Genomic DNA, 19,562 nt, shown 5'->3' on the forward strand with positions numbered 1-19,562 from the left:
GTTTTTCCTTGTCATGGAGGGCAGTTTATTTCAGTAGAGCAAATTCTTCCTTAAATTGTCACTTAATAGTATAATCTTACTCTGCATCATAACTAGAAAACTGCAAGGGACCAAACAAATTTAAAGAGCAGAGGAGAATTTTGAACAGGTTTGAATTGCAACTGTTTCTGATGGCAGGTAAATTCCTTGGAATTTATTAGAGCCATGCATTGATATGAATGATTCCAAGAAAACCTAAGATTCACTCAGTGTTGAAACACAAAAGGGTGAAAAGGTGACTTTGCTAGTACTGATTTCCAGGAAATAGTTGCATGGGTTTTGGCTTTGTTTAAAATATATCCAGCTGAGCTTTTCCTGGAAACCAGTGTTGTGTAGCACATCCTCTCTGAAGCATTACTGGTGTGTTTTAGGCGTGGGTAAATGGCAAGATTAACAATTCTCAGTTACCCTGGAATCAGTTTATGCATACCCAATTTAATGTGCTGTCTGGTCATAAAATATAGTAAATCTGCAAAATGCTTCCAGGATTTTACAGGCAGGATGAAAATCACTTTAACCTTTCCTCCACCCAGATTTGCCTGTTGATTACCTTCCATGTTTTGTGTTTGGGAGTGACTCTAAATGGGGCTGGTAACTCTCTAATATACTGCTTCATGCTCTGTAGCTTGCCCAGCTAGAACATGTTGCTAGGATTTGGGGTTTTCAAACACATGTTCGCAGGAGTCCAGCTGTAGGAATATTTCAGGGGCAGTAAACTGGAGTTGTTTGTTCAATGTTGTCTTAGCACACCTGTGTAGCTCATCAGGGGCCTCTTGATGATACAAAGGCTACCCACAGGTATTGCTCCACTTTCTTGACTCACATAACAGCGAGATGAAACTAGTCTTTCTGCTTCCTTTTAGAGGCCTGGAATTTTTTGCAATTGTCTGCTGGATTTCTGTTCAGAGTCAGTTATGTGTTATCAGAGAGCACGTTAGGTGAATTGCAGATAAGCCCTGCTGGTACTCATGGCACCATTTGTTAACTTAGGTGCAATGCTGTGAAAACTTGGCTCTGAAAGTAGCATAATCACTGCATTTGCATGTCCCTGTGCCCTGAGCTAAGGCTAAGGCTACAGAGCTCTCATTATGACCTTCACTTGTTGCAATATTCATTTAGAGTATGATGAAATAATGGATTCCCAAATCACCTATGCGAAGGTGTTGCACCCCAAGGGAGAATTTTATTCTTCCCTTGACTGGCTGTGCTTTTCATTGAAATTGCTATGCTTTTCAGGCTTCTGGGAGACCACTAGTACTTCAGTTTCTTCATCAGTATCTTCCTCAATAGGGGATGTGTTGTAGGCTGAAGTTGACAGGAATAGAGCTGTTTATGATTTTCTAGCTCCATAAATCTGCTTTTGCTCCCTCTTTTGGGTCCAGTGTTGCAGTCGTTTGATTCTATTTACTCAGAGGATTGCTCAAAGAAGCAATTCCTAGAATATTTTTCCTCTGAATGAAACTGTTTAATCTCAGACTGATGTTCTTAGGGATCCTTACAGCTAGGAAGAGTGTTGGATCTGAAATAAGATGAGAACTTGATAGAAAAATAGCAAGATCTGAATATAACAATAACAAGATTTAAAGGTGGTACTGGTTGCTTCCAGCTCTAGGACACTGTTGCAGTAGAGCCCTGTGGTTGCATGGGTCAAAAATCTGAACTCATGGAATACGCTAACTTGGACGGCACCCACGATGGCACTGAAGTCCACCTCTAGGCCTGCACAGGACATCCCAAAGAGTCACACCATATGCCTGAGAGGGTTTCCAAACTTCTCAATTTCTGTCAGGCTTGGTGTTGTGACCACTTCCCCTTGGAAGCCTCTTCCAGTGCCCCTTGGGGGAAAAGTATGGATTGATAGAGTTCATCCCTACCTTCTCCCCAGGTGGTGTTGTTTTTTTTTTTTTTTTTTTTGGTTCAAAGATTGAAAACATAAAATTAGCATGAAGAATTCAAGTGGTCTTTTTGTTGTACTGTCTACTCTTCATCTGGAATACCACACTGTAGAAGGATGGAGGAGGTAAACAAACAAACAAACCAACCCCCAAACCAGCCAGCAGGCCATCTGCTCCTGTATGCCAGCTCCAGAAGAGGGCTCTGAAACTCCAAAAGTCAGTATCAGTTTATAAAGGCACAATATCCTTACCCTTTGTTTTTTACATTCTCAGATGTGTGGGTCATGAGAACCCCTCAGTGGGGTTAGGATCACTGAGGAAATAAGACAATCCGTTTTTGCATTATGCCAAAATAACATTTCCTGCTTGCTCTATTCCAAGGAACTTTCTCATGAGACCTATCTGAGGATGGTTTGTTGGAGGGAGCAGTATATGTATAGATAACAACAGAGTTGACAGTGTGCTGATACGTACACTTAAAGCCCTTTACTACAATCCTACAACTTGATCTCCAAAAAACTAAAGCTAGTGTCCCATATTAAACCTTAATTCCCTTACCCATAATTTATTCCTTGAATTCTTGTTGACTTTTAAAACATATTTTTTTCTTTATCATAATCCAGTAGGTTCAGAGAACTTCTCTACCTACAGTAACTTTAAACTTAGTTCTAATGCTGGCTTTTAAGATCATGTTTGTGTTACATATACTGGTGGTGCCAGCCTGTTGTGGATGATTTTCCTTATGTCACCAGTTGAGCTTGTTACTGTTCTGGCTTTGTCAGCTTGGGTTTCAAAAGAAAACTCATCTGATGAGTAATCTGAAGTGGGATTGGGCTGTATGGACCCAGGCATACCTGCCTGAGTTGGTATGATGACTCATTTCTAGCCTCCCCCTTCCAGCTAAGAACCTTGGCTAAAATACCAGTTGTTTCTCAGCTCACATAGTTGGTGTGCTTGGATAACTGCTGCAAAGCTGAACTCTTGTGTGTAGATGGTTAAGAGGAGTTGAAAATACTTAGAAGCATCTCAGTAGTTTATAATTAGATTTAACCAATCTCTCAAGTATTGACCTTCTTATGTGCCAGGGTTTCTTTTTGGTCTCACTTCTCTCACCCCTCTACAAGTAACAGAGTAGCAGAGGGTTTGAAGCAATTGCAGGTAATTATTTTGATTTTTGTTATGAATTGGGACAAGAACGTGGAAGAAACAATTGCCCTTCTGTGCATCTTAGGACCTAGAAGTTTTATTCCCACTGTCTGTCTTTGAGAAAGGACATACTTGTGATTCTCTGAAAGAGTGATTGCTAGCTAAATTTGGATTGTTTTTCCAGAGTTGAAATGATGGAAATTAATATCTTTGTGCCTTTTTGACACAGGCAGATCAGAAATGGGTTTAGGTGCAGCTGTATCTGCATAGAAGTTGGCATTTTTGGGCTTGGTCTTTTCTGTGCAGCTGCTGGTAGGAGGATGCAAAGTGTGGACCTAAATGGTCCATTACTCCTAACCGCAAGGACAAGGTGGTTAAATCATTAAAATAGGAAGGTAGTGAAAAAAGTACTCCTCCTGCAGGCAAGCATTGTAAGTAAGAGCTTTTAAGCGTCTGTGTTTTTATTAAAAATCTGCCATAAATGCTCTCAGTTTTGCTTCGGTGGTACAAATGTCTGACACTACAGTACTTGGTGAGATACTCTGTCTTTCTCATACTGTCACCAAAAATAAAATTCCCATCACAATGTTTGCAGTTTTCTTGTGAAAAACAGGAAGAAGTGCTTGGCTGGCTCATACCTTTGTGATAACTTCTACTTTTTCCTTCTGTAGATGATTAAAAAGGTGGTGATTTTTTTTTTCCCCTAACAGAAGCAAATGAATTATGCATTCTTATCTCTACTAAATGTCAGATTTTCTTTAATTAAATAGTAAAAAGGAAATCTTGTGACTATGGGGCAAGACAAAAATGTTCTTGAGTGCTCAGATGTCATTTCTGCCACAGTTAGTTTGACATTCTTGTGTTATCCATTCAAGGCAGTAACTTACTTTTCCTGGAAAACATTGGAAGGGAAGCTAAAATTCAGGAAAGGCTCATTCATAAAAATCATGTGGGACTTCAGTGTTGATAAGCTGTGCAGAAGAGAGGTACCATAATGCAGCTTATTAGCTTCTATTGAAAACAAAAAATTGTGGAAGATTCTAATAGTAATGTGTAAAATAATGCTAGTGATGCTATATTAGATGCGTTCCTTATGCACAGAATAAAATATGGTAGAGCACCTTAGTTTTCTAAGTCTTTGTGTATTCAGTACAGCAGTGTTTGGTGCCAAAAAGCCATTGCATGTTCCCTTGCTCTGCTTAACTCACAGCCTGCAAAGATGATATGCCCACGAATTAATGAAGGGGGTTATTTTACGTTTTGTGTTTTCCTGAGATTTTTCATTGCACCAGAATGACAGATAAGAATTATTCCTCTTACTCTTATTTTACTGTAATATATATTTTCCTTTTACTTTGAGTGCTTTTGATGTGTTTCAGGACTTTGTCCCATTGTACCAGGACTTTGAAAATTTCTACAACAGAAACCTCTACATGCGCATTCGGGACAGCTGGAACCGTCCAATCTGCAGTGTGCCAGGGGCCAAAGTGGACATGATGGAGAGAGTTTCCCATGACTATAACTGGACATTCACGTGAGTCAAAATTGAAGAAAACACTTGCAAGAGCTGTCTTAAAATACAGGGTCTCTAAGAGCAAGTTGCAGGCTGTGTGGTTAAAGAAGCAAAGGGTTTTGAGCTTTATTATGAAAGTTTAAGCTTTCTAGCAGCTTGAATCAATGAATTTTGCTATTTTGAAATAGATTTAGCCACAAGGTGATGATTTATATATAGTCCTTTGGTTACTTTACTGTATTACGGTTTCCTGGGCATACAGCTGTAATAAAATTAATATCTTTGTGCATGATGACAAGAGCCTGGTGTGGATACATTAGATTGCATGCTGCTTGTGACTTTGTGTTGATTGAGAAGTTCTGTCACTTTAAGTAAATGCTGCTGTCTGAACTGAATTTAACATGATTGTTTTGAGTCAGAAATGAAGTAGTCTGTAGAAACAAAGAGAGAAATGCAATAAAGGATTTCTACTAATTGGAAATGACATATCACAAGTTTGATGTGAAGAGGTTTGCAGCACAGTACTTGGTCTCTTCTTGGCTTTCAAGGGCAAAAGAATTAAAATGGATTTTTTTTTCTGCTGAACTTCTTCTTTATTCTCCTTGTCACGTATTGTTAGCACAGAAGTGCCAGATGTGTTTCCTTTCTGTGGTTAGAGGATATCCCGCTTGAGAGGCTGCCAAGTTAATTGATCTAGAGATGTTATTTTGGAATTGAAAGAAAGGTTGTATGGTTTCTGGGATGGAGGGAGAAACATGTCAGAGCAACAGATAGTTTGAGAAGCCTCAAGCAATTTCATGTGTGATAGCAAATTCACCTGTAAATGTAAACTCTTCTGGGAATTAATTTGAGATTGTAAGATAGGGAGAGATTCTTTTTAACCGATTGTTGCAGTTTGATGATGAGAGACAGTACTGAAATAATTTAATGGTTGGTTCTGTTGAGTTTTAACATTTCAGTGTATAGTCTAGGAAAGTGAAATAATAATCTTCTGGTGTGGATAATTTTTAAATTTTTGGGTGCCCTAACTTGTGCTGTTTTTAAAACACAGATATACAGGGAGAGTGATAAAAGACATCATAAATATGGGTTCCTACAACTACCTTGGGTTTGCACAGAAGACTGGGGCTTGCCAAGAAGCAGCTGCTAAAGTTCTGTCCCAGTATGGAGCTGGGGTGTGCAGCACTAGGCAGGAGATGGGTAAGTTGGAGGATGATAGTATGTTCCCTGAATGTTTATTTCAAAGTCTGTATCTGATTGCAGGTCTTTAAAACATTAATTGTTTCAGCACTGAACTTTAGTCTAACTGATAAAGCAGCTTTTACTTCAGCAAAGACAAATTGACTTCCTGGATTTAGTTTATGTTGCTCAGCAGTAGTCTTACTTATGTTTTCATATATGGGTTTTTTCAGTGCTCCCTTATGGGCCTTTAAATAAAGCACAGCTTGGTTGGTGAAATTCTCTTTGTAGAATTTAGCAATAGTGAAAACTTCTCCTTACTCTGAGCTTCCCATTTGTTTTATGTGCAGGAAACTTGGACAAGCATGAGGAGCTGGAAAAGCTAGTTGCCAGGTTCCTAGGTGTGGAATCTGCAATGGCATATGGAATGGGATTTGCAACCAACTCTATGAACATTCCTGCTTTAGTTGGCAAGGTATGGCATAAGTCATGGACAAGAGCTCACCTAACAGAGATTCTAGTGGTTAATTTTTCTAAAAGTTACTTGTTTGCTTTTGTTTTTCCTCAGTGGCAGCCCCACAGATATTCTCTATGGAAACTGTAGGTCACAGAATACATCTCTAACCATTGCAAAAATCTCTTTGGGAAACAGCATCCATGGGACCAGTAGCAGCCTAGAACTTTCTCTCTGGGAGAAAGCCTAGCATGTTAAGGCTTGCTTCCTCAGGCTGCTCCTTGGTGTGTGAAATGGTGGCTGATTAACAGACTGATTGGCTGAAGGTATTTTGGTGCTTTTGAAACACTAAGAACCAACTCTGTCAGCTACACAGATAAGCTGAATTGCATACTGGTACATGGAGAATTTATTATCTTTGAGTGACAGCTAAAAAATCCTTCCTTGGAAGAAGTAGAAAGGTTGTTTGAGGGAAATAAAGACTCATGATGTTTATGTGTGCCCCATAAAACAGTAGACAATTAGTCTGAGTGTCCAGTATTGCAACAGTGCTATTTTAGTTATTGGAAAATGAAATAAAAGTGAAATTTTCCTTTGTCTCTTCTGATGCAAAATACATGTTCTCTTAGCTCCTCCTTAGAGTAAAATAGTGCAAGTACTGGAATAGGTCTTTTTATTTTGGCAAATGATTCACTGTTAGTCTAATACTGCTAGTCTATTGGAATTCTTTGCCCCTGTGTAGTTAATTGTTTTCCTTTTATTTAATTTATTTATTTTTTCACTTCCTGAGATTACTTTCTGAATCTTCCATGTATGATATCTACAGATCATAAATTTGCTGCCTTGTTCTTCCTGCCAACTTTTCTTCCTGGTGATTGATTCTCTTTCACATTAGCTGCAGTGTCTTCCTGCATTTTTTTTTTCTTTTTTTAACAAGGAAGTAGCACTGTCTACATCATGTGCCTTTTCTTTTGGTCTGTTTTAAATATCAAATGCTTTGCATATTAAAAAAAAACTTCTTGAGTCTGATGCTAGAGAGAAATTCAGTGCTTCAAATCTAATTTTTCTGGAGTGAAATACTTCTGCAATCCTATGAATCTGAGCAACATATGTTACTTCTGAAATGTCTTTTACCTGCATTTTTTGGCTCTTTGTCTTTCCACATCTCTCCAGTTTTATGTTCAACAGAAAAAATTATTCATAATTTCTGTGAGACCTTCCAGATTCAGTACACACTGTCAGGTACATTTAAGTAGAATGCTCATTGTTGTCACTACAAACTACTCATTCCTGCAGACTTACTCAGTCTTATTTTCTATGTGGAGCCCACTGTTTATATTCTATACCTTACAAAAATACCCTTGTGACGCCTGACTCAGATGCTGAGTTTTCACCTTTGGACTTCAGCAGGTTTTATAACCATTGAGAGAATCTGAACAGTAAATTTCAAGGCATGTAACATACCTTTTTATGCAGCTCACTTTAGTAAGCCAACTCTTGTCATAAATGGTACAGCAATCCCTGCTGGGTTAGTCATGAGGACACTTGGTTTCTTGTACACTTGAAATAAAGTAGTAAGAAGCTTTTGCCTCATAACAATACAGGTGCCCTTATACTCAAGTGAATACTCCAAACAGAAATTGCACTCTGGTAAAGAAGAGAGTTCTTGTCAAACGAACCATTTTGCAGTTCAGAATGTTCGCTAAATGTTTTTTTTGGCTGCCTGAAGTTGCTTCTCACTGCACATTTGATTTCTTCATTGTCTGCAAATAAAGACACATAAATCCTGAATTTTGGCACCACCCAGTATACAATTAATTACGTGTGCACTACCTGTTTGGCAATGCTTTGATAGTCCTCAGTAAAGCTCAAAGATTCTCATGCTTGATTAAACTCTTGGGCTTTTTTTTTTTTAATGACTGTTTGTGTCTTTTTGCTTGTCCTAGTTACATTTTCGAGTGTGAAGCTGCTTGGAACACAAGATATCTTCCAAGTAAATGGTATCTGGGCTCCTGTGTTACTACTTAATTAGCTAAAAACAAGCTACTGAGTATAGTTGCTCACATATACTGGACCACCTGTTCCTTTTCTGCTCTGTGGAATCATGAAGCACTTAGTTTATGTTCCTACTGAATCCTCTTTTAATAACAACATATACAGTCTGACTAGAGATCCATCTATGCCATAATTTGATTAGTAGTAGTCAGCAAAAGGAATTCAAGAGCTTCATCATTATTTAGTTGAAATTTATTCACTATGCCTTGTTAACAGCAGCCTCTACTAAGCAGATGCTGAAAGCTGTATTTCAGCACTGTTAAAGCATCACTAAAATCAGGTGTTTCTGCACCTGGTGGTTTTTAGCAGCAGAGACCCTCTGTTCACAGCAGGTTGTCACGTGCCTGATACACTCACTGCCAAGTGTGCTGACCACAGATAATGGGACTTTGAGGGTTACTTAGTCAGAAGTTGTTAGACCATTTGAGGCTAAGCTAGACTCTCAAACTTGCCTGTTTTGGATTAAGTATCATTAATATAGTCAGTATAACTAGGTAATAACACTATTCTGTACAGCCTTTACCCCAGAGCTTTTCATCATAGCTCTGGATAGAGAGAGGGACTCTACAACTGAGTTAGAACAGTGATGCTTGAAGGATATTTTTTTGGTTGTAAGAAAGCACATTAATTTCCACATATAGGTGAATTGTAAAATTAAGTGCTCAGGACTGAATTACACAATTCATGTTCGTAGCACTCTGTAGTAGAATGTGGCCTTCACTTCAGTGGGCCTTGCAGGATGTGGTGGTAAGCCAGATCTTTGCTGACATATTTTTCTAGAGCCCAAATAGTGTTATCTCCTGTTAGCCTTGTCCTGGATGCTTTCTCAAATGTAAATTTGCTGATAAATGCAAGTCTTATCATTGTAGTAGCATCACTCAGTTGTACATATAATCATCAGTGATTGCTGTTCTGTGCCAGTGCCTTATGTGATCCATTGCCCTCTTTCTAGTGGCAGACAGTACTAGACTAGTTACTACTTCTTCAATTTCAAATTAATTTGTTTCTAATAAATGTCCTTTTAGCACAGGGGGAAAAGAGGCTGCTGCTCATCAATTTGTTAAATCTTCTTTCTCCACCAAAAGCTTGTCCTTGTTTTTATGGAAAAACTTTTTCTAGTTTTTTCTAGGCAATGAATCTCTTCTTCTCTTTTTTTTTTTTTTTTTAACTATCATTTTTCCTACTTTCTACCATTCAAGAAGGATACTAGTACTGGATTATTATATTCACTTTTTTGATACAGTCTTGTTTAACAGCAATGTCCTCTGATGTATACATACTCTCTTTGATATAGTAGTTCTAAAGAACAAACAGTAGTTGGAAATTTCCATGCTTCATATACCAAAGTCTGTGAAACATGTAATGGGAATATTTGTAGCAGCAGTATGCACACATGGCATTTGTGGCAGTTTCTGGAGAAAACGTGTCTCTAGCTTTCTCAGAATGCAGAGTGTTTCTAGGTGCATCGCAGTTCTGGCGCAGAGTCTCCTTTGTTCTGGACAAAGTACTCCTGTTGTCTGTGCCACTCCTGGTATAACTGTAGGCAATGCTTTTCACAGTCCATTCTCATAATTCCCATTGCAGAGAAATCCTCTTGATTCCTTCCTCCATCAGCTGTTATTAGTGAAGCATGGAATGTTTCAGTGTTAGATCTTCAGCATCTTGACGCCCTTTCTAGATTTTTAACTGAGCAAAGTCACTTCTAAAGTTGCAGCATGTCTGCATAGTAATTGGAGTGGGCCAAGGTTATTTAGAAGTATTGTTGGCTCCTTATGTATTAATCCCCCAATATGCATACATTCCTGTACCCCACAGATAATACTGTGACTGAATGTTCAGCATATCAGTTATTGACCATCACTGCTCTCAAAACATACATATCGTGTTTTAATGTTTGTCCAAGGATTTATCTTCTGGGCTTTTCTTAGAAAAGCAAATTAATTCAGTGTCATGTTTAATGGCTTCAGAAAACTTCTCCAGTTCACCATGCAATTCTGTTTTCCACTTTCTGTCTCTTGTATATTACCTCCGTCTACCTGTGGGTTTAGGTAGTGGTTGCCTCCTAATGGAAGTAATAGTGCAACGTTGAGAAGGCCTTTAACCTAGGTCTTTGGTGTCCTGTTTCTTAACAGCACTGTCGACTTGCTGAGTGAACTGTGGCAAGCTGCTCTGCTCCCTGTTTTACCTGACTGCATAGGAGGATGAGTACTCATCAACAGCATGAGATATTCAGGCAGATTCAGCTGCAGGACTTCCAGGAAAAGTGAAACTTCAGTGTTTCTTTCAGTTAAGAGCAGTTGTGTATTTTTATTTCCCATACTAAGGCTGCAAATTGGATCTTAGCAAGTCTTGCCTGGACTAGCTGGAATTTGCAAGTAGTTGGAGTTGCCTGCATTTACGTTGGAATTTTTTTTTCTTAAATGAAGCACTTCAGAGCTGAAAGGTGTTACATGCTTGCCTGTGAAACATAACCGTTTCAATATATTCCTCTTTCCCCCTCTAATTCAGGGCTGTCTGATTCTGAGTGATGAACTGAATCATGCATCACTAGTGCTCGGAGCAAGACTGTCAGGAGCAACTATTCGAATCTTTAAGCACAACAGTAAGTATCAGATGGTGGACTCTGCTTTCTGCAGATGCTATAGATCACATGCAATATTTTCTATCTTCTAATAGCTGAAAATCCAATTTCATGCAAGGAAATCAATTGCTAGTTATGTAAAAGGTCAGAAGACTACTGCTACTGGAAGTTGAGTCATCCTGAATGAGATTTTTATGTGTTTGGTCCCAACTAATGACACTTTTATCCTGAACCTGTTCTGGCCTGTATCTTCTGCATATGGAGGAGAACATGCTACCCTTTGGCAAGTCTAGGGACACTGGTGTTTTAACATGGTTTCTTGTTCTACCATGCTTGGGTAGCTCAGCGTGGTTAGACTGTTCTAACAGTGTGTCACATAATGGTGCAATCTTGTAGTGGTCTAGGTTACAGTTTGGGGGATGAGAAAGTTTAATTTTAGAACCAGATGCTAACATGCTCCTACTGTAACAAAAGCTTATGATTGCAGATGTCCTAGCTAAACTAGACAGTCATGAATTGGCACAATGTAGTACTAAAACAATTTTTGGGACATGAAGCATAGATTAAGTTCAATGAATTACTTGCTTTAAGTATTTAAGTATTTGTTTCCAAAATACCCAGATTTTTAAATTTCCTAGTATCATCTTCCTCCAGAGGAGGTATTTATAATAACTTCCAGGTTAAAACTGCCTAGGATTTCCTTCTCTTACTCTTGATGAAAGAGGCATGTGATTGTTCTTGATTAGTAAGAACTACCTTCATTCTTCAGGTACTCCTAATACTCTTTGTAGTGTCAGCTTCTGAGATTGTGATAACTCTTGCTCTCTTTGAAGTGTGTAGTGGTAACAGCAAAACTTGGGTGACTGCAATTATTTTTTTCTTTGTCCTACTTGATAGTGTGGATTCTCTCTGCTGTGCTCACTGTTTCTTTTGTGTTTGCTCTTTCTTGTTTTCTATCATTTGTATAATTTGTTTTACAAAAAAGTAGAGCATTTGGTAACATTCATTTTTTCTTTTTAATTCTTCATAAATTTTGGTAGCTGGGCAAGAAAACAAAAGGTTTACATTCAATTTCTCACATTTGTGTGGACATACTTCTGAACATTGCATCAGGTGCAGAATTTCAAAGAACATTGGTGACAAACAGTTCTGGCTATGGGGAGAAGGACTTAGAAGCTGCTGTGATGAAAAATAGATGATTTGTGGGAATGGCTACAATAGATGATTTGTGGGACTGTGCTTTCCCCTGGTGAGATTGTGGGATATTCTAGAAACATTTTAGATAGTGAGTTTTTGTGGAAGAGAATGTAGTGGCATATTAGAATCAAGGCAAAATGCAAACAATGGTCTTGGCCTGTCAAGATGATGTTCAGTTCATATTTCTGTATGTGTTCTCAGCCCTACTCTTGTTATACTCTATGCTGTCTTTTTAATGTGATATTCTTAAGATGTTAATGGCTTCATTCATAATCATATTTTTAGAAATTGAGAGGGGGAATGAAAGCTTCCCCTGAAATTCCTTGTTCAATGTTTTTATTTTTTTCCTGCCTTATTCTGTAGTTTGTCCTTTTCATTAAATTCAGACTCATCTTCCCCTCCTTCTTGAAAAATTAGAGTAGAAGTCTATTTTCCATTTTCTCTCTAATCACACTAACCTTGTCTTTCCTTCATTGAGAGACTTGTTGGAGACAAGGACTACACTGTAGATTTCTTTATCATTGACTTTCTGAATGTTAGCTGTCTTTTAACAGTACATTAACTGACTGACTGTGCTGTTTAGTTTTTAATCTAGATCTAGTTCACAAGCTCCTCTTGCTGCTACTACTGCGTTAGTCTACCAGTTCTCTTTCCATTATTAATTTGTGCTCTTTTTCATGCCCTAGTGTTTATATCTATCTCTTGCTCAGCACTTGGCTTTTATGCTTTGATTGATCCCATCTTCACTCCTTTCCTTGAAGTGTTTTTTCAGGACTGATTCCACGTGTATGTATTTGTTCGCATTAGTTAGGTCTCTTAAGGATCACATAAAGTGTTTGTAATCAAAGCTTGTAAGATTTCAGAATATGTTTCTACTAACAGTTTAATCTGTCTAGTTTCTGATATGCTGAACATTGTCCTTTTTCCTGCACTGGTGGTTCTCCTTTTTTTCCTTTTCTGCTTTGGTTTAGAGGCTTCCTGTTCCCACTTCCAATCCCTTCAATTTTAAACAAAGAAATAAAAAAGTACACTTGCCCTGCTTATTTCCCTGCACTTTGGTCTATCTTCTTCTTATCTTTAATTCATTATCCTTGAACTTGTGTTCTAGCTCTATTCTGTTGTTCTGTTCTGAATTATTTCTATCCACAAGGACATTTGTACTACTAAATTGCCTTCTCTTTTCGTCAGAATGAGATACCTTCCTTTTTTTATTTCCCCCCCCCCCCCACTTTTCTTTGTTTATGCCTAATGCTCTAACTTGTGCTTTTAGTTTAGAATGATGAAATTCTTCCTTGGAGTTCATACAGTCACCTATTCCCTTCAGTCTCATCCATGGTCCTGTAGGGAGATGAAGCCTGAGCTTATTGACTTGTATATGGTCTGTCTTCCATGCTGGAGCAATTTGTGCCTTTTTAGAATGTTGCTGTCTTTAGTCATGTCAAAGTTCAAGCTAGTAGCTGTTTTGGTACCATTTAACAGTAATTTCTGGTGCAGATATGCAAAGCCTGGAGAAGCTGCTCAAAGATGCTATTGTGCATGGGCAACCTCGTACACGGAGGCCCTGGAAAAAAATTCTTATCTTGGTGGAAGGAATATACAGGTACAAACTATTCTTTGTATTCCTAAGACCCTCCACATGAGATCTAAATGCTTAGTGTTTGGGTTTCTTTGCCAAATCAAACGATGAGTATTATCACTTCATAGTTATTTTGTTAGTCTCATCTGTTAATTTCATTCCACTGTGTATGTCTCACATCCTGGGCTTTCTGTTGCTAGAACTGTAGCTGCACCTGGTGTTATCACAGTGTTTCCCACATCCTGATTATATTGTAGAAAATAATAAATCAAAACTGATTACTTATATCAGAGCTGAGGTCTTAAGTTGCTTGTCCATTCCATTCTTTCTGTGCTTACTAGTTTATGGTAGTGTGAACGGAACTGCACAAATTTGATGTTTTTGCTAAGAGTGAGTAGGAGCAGTAGGCATAGCTGTGTTAGGCATCTAAATCCTAGTGACTTTGAGTACAAAGTGTGGTGTTTTGGAGTGTTACTAATGAAAGCCTAGTCAGTTCTTAGAAACATCAGGTAAGTAGATGTCAAATCAGAGTACTGACATTAGAGTGGAAGGAAAACTGGGATAATTTTATAAATGAATTTTCACTGAACACATTCCTGCGCCCTAACTTCCTGTTGCTGCTACTGTTCAGTTTGTGTGTCAGCATTCCAGGGATGCTGAACAGATAGAAGGGAGAGATCTGGGCCCCAGGTGCAAGGAGGAGAGGTGCATCTCTGCAGACTGTGATGGGTCTAGCAAATTTTAAGTGTTTGTAATTACTGAAAGAGTGAAGAAATGAAAGCTTAGTGATTTTAGTCTCTATGAGGTGGTCCCAACGATTAAATCAACTTATACTGAATTTTTGTTTCTCAACAGTATGGAGGGATCCATAGTCCGTTTGCCTGAAGTGATTGCCCTTAAGAAGAAGTACAAATCCTATCTGTACCTTGATGAAGCTCATAGTATAGGTGCCCTGGGTCCCAGTGGCCGGGGTGTAGTGGATTATTTTGGACTCAATCCTGAAGATGTGGATGTTATGATGGGAACATTCACGAAAAGCTTTGGAGCTGCAGGAGGATACATTGGGGGCAAAAAGGTAAAAAGCTGGGAATCTCATGGCTGGTGGTAAAGTCTGTTTCAGGCAGGTGGTGGAGATCTTCATTAAGCATTTCACATTTAATCTATTCCTCAAGTACCCTATTGTCCATTTGTTTCATAATTTTACATGCTGTCTAATACTGTGGAAGTCCACAGTGCAGAGGAGTCTAGTCTAGTAAAATACCTCATAATTGTGTAATTCTCACATGGTCAGTGATGATCTGAGTTTGCAGAATGTACAGTAGTGATGCAATACCTTTCTAAGAAGGGCTAGGAGCCAGGAAGCAGGGTTTCTTGATGTTACTTTTAATGAGACTTGAAGGAAAAATGCAAAAAGCTTAAGTTTTTTCAGCCCGTTTGGAGGAAGATCCTCTTAGGTTAGTCTGGTAGAATTGATTTCCCCTGGGCACAAGCAATTTGCTTTCTGAAATCATACTTCTTCCCTTTTTCTTTTTTGCCTGGTTGATTGTTTTGGGTTTTGTTTGTTTGTTTTGGCATTTTATTTGTTTGAGGTTTTGGGGTTTTTGGGGCTATTTTTTTTGGCTACCGTCTCTTTCTATTGGGAAATACAGCTAGAAAGTGTTGCACTTGCCAAACCTATAATTCTCAGAGAGGTGGTGTAGACAATTCTCTGTGTCACCTTTCTCATATCATAAAATGTCTGATCTCACAGATCAGGCTTCTAAGCTTTATTGGAGGGTAAAATTCTACCATTTTCTTACCAGGACAATAATTTTAATGTATTAATTGTGATAATTACTTCCACCCATAAATGGACATGGAGATATTCCTTGTAGGGTGTTTACTACAGTTAGATTACAATTACTTCAACAACTTCCCCAGAAAAAAAAAATCAAAGAAATCTTTTTCCAAAGGTAGTGAGCTAGTGGGATTGACTCCATGGCATAAGGTAAAGCAGCTAAGAGGCCTTTGCAACTGTTTTAGCTACTGATTGAGGGATTGCCTCATAGGTAAGAGGCTTTAAATCTTCTTACCTAGTTTATTTCAAAGTCCCTTTACAACTTCCTTTCCTGCAACTCTGACCCTAGGCAGATGGCAACAGAACACTTCCGGAGGTTTTTATGATATATTTGCAGCTTGTGATAGCTATAGAGCTGTCATTATTCATTTTATGTTAGCAAAAGACAGAATCTCTCCTGGCATTCATACTGATGTTTATATTTTAGCATGGTTTTGTTACAGTTAACAAGCAGAGTAGGTGTAAGGTGTGTTGGTCCTTTGCTCCTGTATGAGCTGCTTTTGCCCTCTAAGAGAAATAGGATGTGTTTAATTGGAAAATACAGAAGGATCAGGCTGAGGTTTGTGCATTCTCAAATGACACCTACTGTTTTATTTATATTGTACTGATGAACGAGACAGATTTTGTAACGTGTTCCCTTGTTTGGTGTTTTTTGTGGGGGAAAAAAGTATATTGAGCATGATCCATAAACACCTATGGATCCTGCTCCCCACTATTTCATTTTCTTTATATTCGCACTGTAATAATAAATACATTTGAAACTCACCCTGGGCACAGTTCAAGTAATGCAAGCATAATGCAAACCTTTGTTGCAATCCACTGTTGATGGTGTTAGCTAAACAAGTCTGTCATAGACATTTGTGTCTGATCAACACATGTTCTTGCACTGTTGTGACATTTTTATGAGTTGTCATGTCCCTGCTGTTTCTTGTACTGTAAAATTAATCCTTGAGATACTTGTTCTCTTACGGGGCATTCTGAAAGAGGTTTTTTGTGGTGCCCTGTTTTATTGTGATTGAAGATACAGAAGCATTTCTCTGAGTGCTGGGAAGGCTATGTCTGATTCCTCTTGTGTTTTGCTAGGAACTGATTGATTACCTCAGGACATACTCTCACAGTGCTGCATATGCAACATCAATGTCGCCTCCTGTTGTGGAGCAAATCATCACCTCTGTGAAGTGCATTATGGGTGAAGATGGTACAAGTATTGGTGAGTCTTTCTAGCAGTAAGCATGTAGAAAGGGGAAGCCAAATGGAGCCTCTATCACTTTAACAGATAGCACATTCAGTGGACACTTTCATAATTATCCATTAGTAATAATGCAGTTGAAATTTCTGCGTCAATAAACCAGTTTACAATTCTGCTTGGCAGATCAGCCTAATACCAGCATAAAGAGTTTTCAGCTAGAGGTAAGTTGTCTTAGTCTTGCCTAAGACACACTATTTTCTTGTACTGATTTTTGTTTTCTGTCAAGCTATGCTAGCTAACTTCTTTTTCTTTCCATTGTCTGTCCTTAGTTATTTGCTCCACTTTAAACATTGCTTTCAGAGTATTTTGCTGTTGTATCTTTTATATTGTGTGCTGGTTTATTGCAGGGACAGTGCTTTCAATTTTCATTTCAATTAAAGTGAATGTGGAAATGTTTCTGAACTCCCTTTTTACTTGGGGAGCTGGAGGCATTTTTCAAAATCAGTGAACTTAATGGACTAGGAGAGGAAATTCAGCATATTTGTCTTTATTGTCTTAGTTTTCCTGTTTCATTGTAGAAGCAACAAGGGGAAAATTTGTACTACTCTCTGGGCATTCAAAGTCATAATGACAGATTCTTGTGTCCTGTTTGCCTGTGGGTAGCAGCCTCCTTCAGTTACAGCATGAAGTAAGTGTAGCCCTTTAAGCTGCCTTGAAGCTGAAATGGTACAATTTGCATGGAGGTTACTTTCCTCTCTTCACAGGTAATTAAAAAGTTGTGAGGAGCTCACACTGGATGCTGATGTAGTTTATTGAGGATCTGTTGTGGCATTTAGTTTGGAGGCTCTTAGAATTCTAACTGCAGTATATATTGAATTCTTGGAGCTTGAGGCATCTGGCCACGAGGTGGTGGTGGTGTATGCTGAAGAAATGAATTGGCTTTCGAATATGTGTCATCTGACCGACCAATCTGTTCGATATCTTACAGTGGAAAAGCTCACTGGAGATATGACTTGAGAATTTTCCTGTTATAACAGTTTTCATTTGGTTTGCTTATATTATCTGAGAACAGACTTAAGTACAGCTGGGCAGCAGCCTGTGTCTGTGCTAGCTTTGAGTGCTTCTGTGTGGTCCATGAGAGAGACCTGTACCAAGATACAGGAGTTGACTCCCTGATCTCTAGTACAGGTATTAAGCAAGCTTCACACTACACAAAAAGTTGTCTCTCTGTAATCTTAAAATAATTGTTTGAGGTTTTTATAGCTGATGATTTGCCAACAATCTGTGATCTGCTTAGACGTTGCTTATTTTGGGTTTCTTCCAGTATCTGTTTTACTTAATGAAGCAGGAAGCAAGGAATGTGTAACTGATTTCTGTTTGCAGTATTTAAACTCAGGCATTTTTGTCTCTTTCTGAGGCTACTGTGTGGTATTTGTTCAAGCCAGGAGAATGGAAATAACTTCCATTCCACACTGTTCTCCTGCCATTATGCCAGCAAGATCCATCCGAGCTGAAAGGCAAACCAGATTAGGAACCAATATGGCCAAAAAATAAACTCAAAAGATCGTTTCTGTTCTCATGTTGTTTAAAATGCATGTTGAGCTCCATCCTGCTAATTTGTTGCCTAGAACTACCAGAATTCCTAGGCATTCTAACAAGAAAATTAGTGGTTTTGGTGTTTGATAGGGGTCTCATTTCCAAGAAGTTTCTGTATGTCCACCTTCTATATAAGCTTTAGCACTTTTCATAATTGATGGGTATAACAGCTGGATAGCCAGAACTCTGTCAAATCTCAAAAGATTTCTCAGCTTTAGGTCTTGTGAAAGTGTTACTGGCTTTTTAAGCATCTAAGTCTACTTTGAGTTAAGATAAGCACCTCACAGGATGATTTCTGCATAAAAGTGCTTTTCTGTTTATTTTCTGCTGTGTGCTGTTTCCCAGTCATGCATTTTTAAAATTGCCTTAAGGCTTTAGAGATAATATTACTTTGTAGACATTTTCTGTGGATGAAGTAGGCAAATGTTCAGTTTGGTGAACTAGGCAGCTGATTAGTGATAGCATGACAAAATTTTTTTCTTTGTTTAAGGGCTTTCGCTGAAAAACTTGTTTGGATTGTGTGGAATTACAAGTGGGGCTCTGGAGGACCACTGCCTGCAGCTGGTTTGACTATGAATAAATAAGGAGTAGATGGGTGCTGGTAATAGTTGTTAACTGTGAAAGACAAGTGGAGAAATAGTGTTAAATGGGGTCACTGGCAAGCACCTCTGAATTGACTGTGTACTACAAAAATTTCATTGCTTTCAAGTTAGTCAAGCTGAATGAATTGGTAAAGGAAACTGAGATAGGGCAATGGTTTTACAGCAGCGCAGGAGTTGGAGCTGGAATCCGAACAGTAGATGGCTAGCTCCCAACTTTGCTTTGGACCACAGCTAAATCTTTTAATAGCTTCAAGAGTGCTTTCTTGAAAAGAGCCTTTGTGGCTTCTTTGTCTGCCTGCTTCTGTTTACCACATGCTATTTGTAAAACCTGCTTTCCTCCATGTCATCAAATCTTTGTGGAAATTGTCATGTCAGATTGAGATAGTCTGTAGCTGAGGAATAAGTAATAGGAACCAAGTAGTTTTTGAAGATGAAAGGGTTTTTGCAAATAATTTTGCAAGAATATGTTACTTGTGTAGGTTTTTTCTAAATCTAAAGAAGCATCTGAAGACTCCAAACTTACAATATAAGTAATTACTAAAACTTTACATAACTAAAAAAGGTGTATGTCTCCTTTCAGATTTTTCAGCAAGTTGCCAGTGACTAAATAGGATATTGGTAAGAGGCAGCACAGACAAAACACAGATGCTAGGAAAAGCTTCTCTACAGAGAATGTAAGATGTGTGCTTTTGTGCAGATATGC

The 19,562-nt window shown here is 38.4% G+C and overlaps 1 protein-coding gene across 1 annotated transcript in view; it reads left to right on the top strand.

Annotated features, from left to right (window-relative positions):
* Positions 1-19,562, top strand: part of SPTLC2 (serine palmitoyltransferase long chain base subunit 2) — a 70,269-nt gene that overhangs the window by 14,080 nt on the left and 36,627 nt on the right. Inside the window, exons 3-9 of the mRNA XM_084208047.1 lie at positions 4,460-4,614; positions 5,645-5,793; positions 6,123-6,247; positions 10,790-10,883; positions 13,554-13,659; positions 14,491-14,710; positions 16,556-16,682. Coding sequence (XP_084064173.1) covers positions 4,460-4,614; positions 5,645-5,793; positions 6,123-6,247; positions 10,790-10,883; positions 13,554-13,659; positions 14,491-14,710; positions 16,556-16,682 — 976 coding nt within the window. The remainder of the gene's footprint in view (positions 1-4,459; positions 4,615-5,644; positions 5,794-6,122; positions 6,248-10,789; positions 10,884-13,553; positions 13,660-14,490; positions 14,711-16,555; positions 16,683-19,562) is intronic.

This window comes from Fringilla coelebs (genome assembly GCF_963513975.1).
Source record: "Fringilla coelebs genome assembly, chromosome: 6".
In the NCBI taxonomy this organism is placed as follows: Eukaryota; Metazoa; Chordata; class Aves; order Passeriformes; family Fringillidae; genus Fringilla; species Fringilla coelebs.